At 45.2% G+C, this 5550-nt stretch overlaps 1 protein-coding gene across 1 annotated transcript; it reads left to right on the top strand.

Annotated features, from left to right (window-relative positions):
* Window positions 1-879: 879 nt before the first annotated feature.
* On the top strand, window positions 880-5230 carry LOC101776013 (probable protein S-acyltransferase 7). Its single transcript, XM_004957244.3, has 5 exons — window positions 880-966; window positions 2283-2465; window positions 3516-3815; window positions 3999-4232; window positions 4324-5230. The coding sequence occupies exons 1-5, from the start codon at window positions 880-882 to the stop codon at window positions 4852-4854; spliced, it is 1335 nt and encodes a 444-aa protein (XP_004957301.1). The 3' UTR covers window positions 4855-5230.
* The last annotated feature ends 320 nt before the right edge of the window (window positions 5231-5550 follow it).

The following is a 5550-nucleotide window of genomic DNA, read 5'->3' as shown; positions in this document are numbered from 1 at the left end:
AAGACGGGTAATATGAACTAGAATGCGAGACAATCCGGGCGCGGCCGGCGGCCGGCGGGCGCGAGCTCCACCGCGGCCGGCCGGTGGAGGAAGAAAATACCTGTTAGTATGACAGGTGGGTCCCACGAACGGTGTTAACAGGAGAAGAAAACGGTGCTTGTCCCGTCTATAGCGATCTCTCCAACCAAACAAAAAATAGGATCATCCCATCCCATTCAACCAAACAAGAAATGGGATCATCCCATCCCGAAAAACTGGAACGGGACCGTCCCGTTCTACATTGTCTCCCAACCAAACGCACCCTAAATATCCCCTCCCTCCGCAGAACGAATTTATTATATTTCCAGAAAAAGAAAAAAACTCAGCAGAACGTCACCCGGCCCCGTGCAGCGTGTTCACTGCCAAGCGGGTCCCGCAATAAAAATAAAAAGAGCCCAGCCCCACCACTGGCGACACGGTGGCACACCGCCCGCTGCTACGCGCACGCCGCCGTGTACCTCTCCGAGGCCGCGCGGGTGTTCGCGCAGACGCATTTCTCTCGCCAGTGCTCGAGGACTAGTCCTCTCTCTCTCTCTCTCTCCCCCCTCGCCAACCCCCCCACCCCCACCTCCGCCGTTTTGGCTCGCCATTCCGCCCGCGTCTTCGCATCGGCCGCCGCGGTCGCGCTCCCTCCCCCTCGTTTCCGCGCCGCTCCTCGTCGCCGGAGGTACCGTTCCGGGGCGCCGGGTGCGCGTCGGGTTCGCTCGGCTCGGGAGATCTCGGGGCCTGCTGGCTGCTCGGTCCTGGAGAGGGCGCGGAGGAGGAGGGCGCTGCGTGGGGGGTGAGGCGAGCTAACGTTTGCTGCTCTGCGGAGGGGTAGCAGGTGGAGGGCGGTCGGGGATGTACGGGCCACCGTCCCGCGGCAGCGGGGGAGCCGGTGCCTCCGGCGAGCAGCCTAGGGTTTACCAAGTCTGGAAGGGAAGCAACGTAAGCGCTCGCACTCCCCCTTTTCCCTAGCTCTCTGGCTTGGATTCCGTGTGCCTGTGAACAGTGGATCTGGATCTGGGTGTACGGTGATTAGCGAGGGTTTTGTGAGGTGGCATAGGCCCCCCTATTTTAATTCCATACGAACGGTTGGGAAATTAGGTGTTGTTTTGCTGCTTTTGGTTCATGGGCTTGCGATTTGTGCCATTCTAAGCTTGAAATGCTGGGGTTTAGTTTATACAATTGCGGAGATGCTGAGAATGTGATCCCACTGTCGTGTTGTAGTTGTTATCTAGCTGTGGAAATGTTTCTCGATAACAGCAACTCCGGTAACTGTTTGAACTTTTTGTGGCTCTGTGGTTGTGCTACGAATTATGAAATCAGTGGTGGAGCTAGGAATGTGGTTTATATTTATCTCGCAGGGGAGTACTGCTTGTTTATACAATGGCACAATTCACCAGTTCTAAATGTTTGAACTTCTTACAACTGTTACACTGTTCTGGAATTAATCATGAAATGTGGATTGAAATTAGGAAGAGCACGTGCTTTCTTTAATTTGCACATTACGCTGAGAACAACCACTAAAAATGGTTTGCCTTTTATGTTTGTTGTGTGTTGATCAGTTTGGGCTGGAAATATTAGCTTGTGTGATGAGAAATTACTTTAGTTGGTGTAACTGTTGAAATGTTCTGTGGTCCGGTGAAGTATACATGGATTGAAGCTAGGAAGAGCAAAGGCTTTCTTTTAATTGGCAAAGTATTCTTAGTTTATCAGGTACAGAAAGCTTCTATATTTGTGGCATGTTGGTAGGATATTTGGGTGTTTGGCAGAAAATATTGGTTTGAACAGAACTACATAACACTTCAGTTAGAGTTGTGTATCTACCATTTTAGGAAACTCCTTGGGGGAGTGATGATGTTGGTTTAATTTATAGAAAGACCTTTTTTACCCATTTAGGCAAAGTAGGGATACTTTTCATTCAAAGAACCTTTTTATCCTTTTAGGGGAAATAGGGGCACTTTTTATTCATCCATGGTGAAGTAGCATCTGTTTACAGTGTTCTAAAGCGCGTAGTTGTTTGCTTTATACAGTATCCTTCTAGTACTTTTTTGTATGATATGTTCATTTTCCAATAGCAGATATTACATATAAGTGTTGAGTGGATATTTGTGTTTAGTATCCGACGAATGTACTGTTTGCAACCTCAACTTTCTTCATATATTACATGATGCTTTTTTTATGCAACCATTCACAATTGGAGTTGCCACTTAAGTTTCCTATATTGTTTTTTTAATGCTAGGTTCTGATATTCTTTTCAGGAGTTTTTCTTACAAGGCCGGTTCATATTTGGACCTGATGTGAGATCCTTGTTTCTCACTATATTCCTCATTCTTGCACCAGTGGTGGTCTTCTGTATATTTGTGGCCAGACATCTTATCAATGACTTTCCTGATCATTGGGGGATTTCAATTATGGTCATAGTGATTGTCTTCACAATATATGTAAGTGTTGACATTACTTTGTTCTTTCTAAACCATTTCGAGGAACTTGAAGCATCCTTGCATGATAAGCCATGTTCTCTTGCATGATAATTGAATGTTCTTGATAAATAGGAAGTGTAATGTGATACGTGGTGCTTCCAACTTTTCACGTCAGTTTGTGATGATATTTTGTTAAGCTGATTCCTTAATTACTATATTTTCAATAAATCTGTCAGAAATAGTGCATGCACTTTTGGATATGGATATAGCAGTGTGATGTGTGGGCACTGAATGTATAAAGAGCAACATAATATGTAATTCATAGTTTTATTAGCAAGAACATGCATAGTACAGTAGGTTCTTGTCTTACCCCAGCTTTTATTTAATCTCCTTATCTTTTTATGTTTGAGTTCCTTTTTTTTTGGGAACGAAACCATTTTGAGCCCCTTATGGTAGTAATATGTTAGATCCCCAATAGTACCATTAGGTTTTCAGCACTCAATCAATGCAGCATTAGTGCAGTACCAATTGCTGATACCTTGATTTTTTTTTCAAAAATTGCTGATACCTTGAGATGGGTCTTGATTATCACATCTGTAAATTCTAGAAGAACCAGTCCTTCATCTCCTACTATACTAGTTTGCTTTACATCTAATCAAAAAAATATGGACAGAAATGAAGCTGCAACTGTAACCACCCATTGGAACAATGGTTGTATGTGTCCCAATGTAGTGGGGAGGTAGTGGCTCTGCCATCTGTCCTATGTGAATGATGGTTCTTTGTACACCATTCCAATTTCTCTGTAAATGACTGTTGGCAGATAAATATCTGCAATATGGAACAACTCTCTTGGTTTAGACAACAAATGCACAGGCCAAACCGGTAAAACCTTGATTTTTGGTGTGAATGGTGGTTGTGCAAATCAAAGCCCTGAGAAATACATTGTCTAGTGAATAAAATCTTTATGCTTTAGGATTATCATTGAAGGTACTTTGTGTATAAGCTTTAGTGTGTAAATTAATCAATCAACAGTATGAGTGGTCACTGAACCTTGTTCCTTTTGTTTTCCAGGATTTGACGCTGCTGCTTCTTACCTCTGGTAGAGATCCTGGTATAGTACCCCGTAACACCCATCCTCCTGAACCTGAAGCCATTGATATGAACAATGATGCTGGAAATGGTCAGACACCACAGCAATTGCGTTTGCCACGGACAAAGGATGTATTCGTAAATGGAGTCCTTGTAAAGGTCAAGTACTGTGACACCTGCATGCTGTATCGACCACCTCGATGCTCGCACTGTTCTATCTGTAATAACTGCGTGGAGCGCTTTGATCACCACTGTCCTTGGGTTGGGCAATGCATAGGATTGGTAAGTATGAGAAGGCCTTGAATAATTTAACTTCGTTGATGCAATATGCGTTACAGTTTAATCTTGTACTGAAGATTGCTGAGAGCATCCAGTATTGTTGTCTGAAGATTGCTAAGTGGATATCCTTTATATATTAACAGCAGCTTTGTTATGTGGTGCTAACTGCCTGTTTATCTCCTGCAGCGCAACTATCGATTCTTCTATATGTTTGTATTCTCTACGACATTACTCTGCCTATATGTATTTGGCTTCTGCTGGGTGTACATTGTCAAGATCAGAGACGCAGAACAGTCATCGATCTGGAAAGCAATGTTGAAGACACCAGCATCAATCGTTCTGATCATCTACTGCTTCATCTGTGTGTGGTTTGTGGGTGGCCTGTCTGTCTTCCATTTCTACCTGATGAGCACTAACCAGGTTGGTTACCCTGTCAGCTTTTTAATAGTAGTTGATTTTGCATTTAGGCTTAGCACTAGGAATTTGCAATCACCTTTCCTCCCCCTTGCAGACAACCTATGAGAACTTCAGATATCGCTATGATCGGCGGGCCAATCCATACAACAGAGGGATTGTGAACAACTTCATGGAGATCTTCTGCACTGCAGTCCCTCCTTCCAAGAACAATTTCCGAGCTAGGGTCCCAGTAGAGCAAGGTCTACAGCAATCACGTGCACCGGCAAGGGGTTTCATGAGCCCAAACATGGGCAAACCTGTTGGAGATTTTGAACTGGGTAGGAAGCCGGTATCCTGGGATGAACCTCGGTCGGCAGCTGATATCAGAGACCTGGAGGTTGGTCTAGGCGGCCTTTTGGATGAGAAAGAAGGCAGGATAGCCCATGCATCCCCAGATTTGAGCAGAGAAGCCCTTCCTGAGTTCACGGAAGGTAGGGCTGGTATGCATTCAAGGCGATCAAGTTGGGGCCACAGGAGTGGGACTTCCGAGTCAATGGACAGTATCGCGGTGCAGATGGGAACCGCAGAATCTCACTGGGGCTCGATTAGCAGTGTCCATGGTGGTACTTCCAGTGGAGCTCACTAGCAAACCGCAGCAAGTATTAACTCATTGTTTCATGACCCGCCTCTGATACCAACAACAAAGAAGCAACGTCCTTGTGTGTTCTCCTTGCGCTTGTGCTTTCGCTTCACCTAGGATATACTTCAGTGCTTTCTTACTCGCGTCTCTGTTGTTTCATCCCGTAAGCCCATCAGTTCTTCTGATGTTGTCCTTCCTGTTTGGTGTTCTAAGCAAAAAATAACAGAAGAGCTCTTCAACTCCCTAGTGGTTTGGATGATTATCTGTCTCTGTATATATATTATTGGAAGTTGGAATTTGGCTGTAAGAAGGGCTGTCAGTGTTTGGTTTTGGCGCCTCGTGGATTATCACGAGCTGATCATTACTTAATGTTTGTTCCATAGCTCAGGAGTCAGGATATATGGTCAATTTCTCCCACCACAAACACATCAAATTTGCAGCTTCTTGTCAGTATATGGCTATAGGCCGTATGAAAGAGAGACTAATCCTTGAGTGTTTCTTGTTGTCGTGTCATGTTGAGGCCGAAACCGTGACAATGATCTCCCGATGCCCGTGTAAACGACGGAATCTCTCTGTTCCCATGTCCGGACGCAAGTAGGTTGTAGGCCACTGGAGAGTATGTGTACGTGTACGTAGTAGTGCCGTTCCTAGGGTGCTACTGTGCTGCTGGCTCCAACTCGACCAGCACTGTGGGGGTAGGGA

Source organism: Setaria italica, chromosome II (assembly GCF_000263155.2).
Source record: "Setaria italica strain Yugu1 chromosome II, Setaria_italica_v2.0, whole genome shotgun sequence".
NCBI classification, from domain to species: domain Eukaryota; kingdom Viridiplantae; phylum Streptophyta; class Magnoliopsida; order Poales; family Poaceae; genus Setaria; species Setaria italica.
Note: the sequence above shows the minus strand (reverse complement) of the source record. Positions and strands in the feature narration are given on the sequence as shown.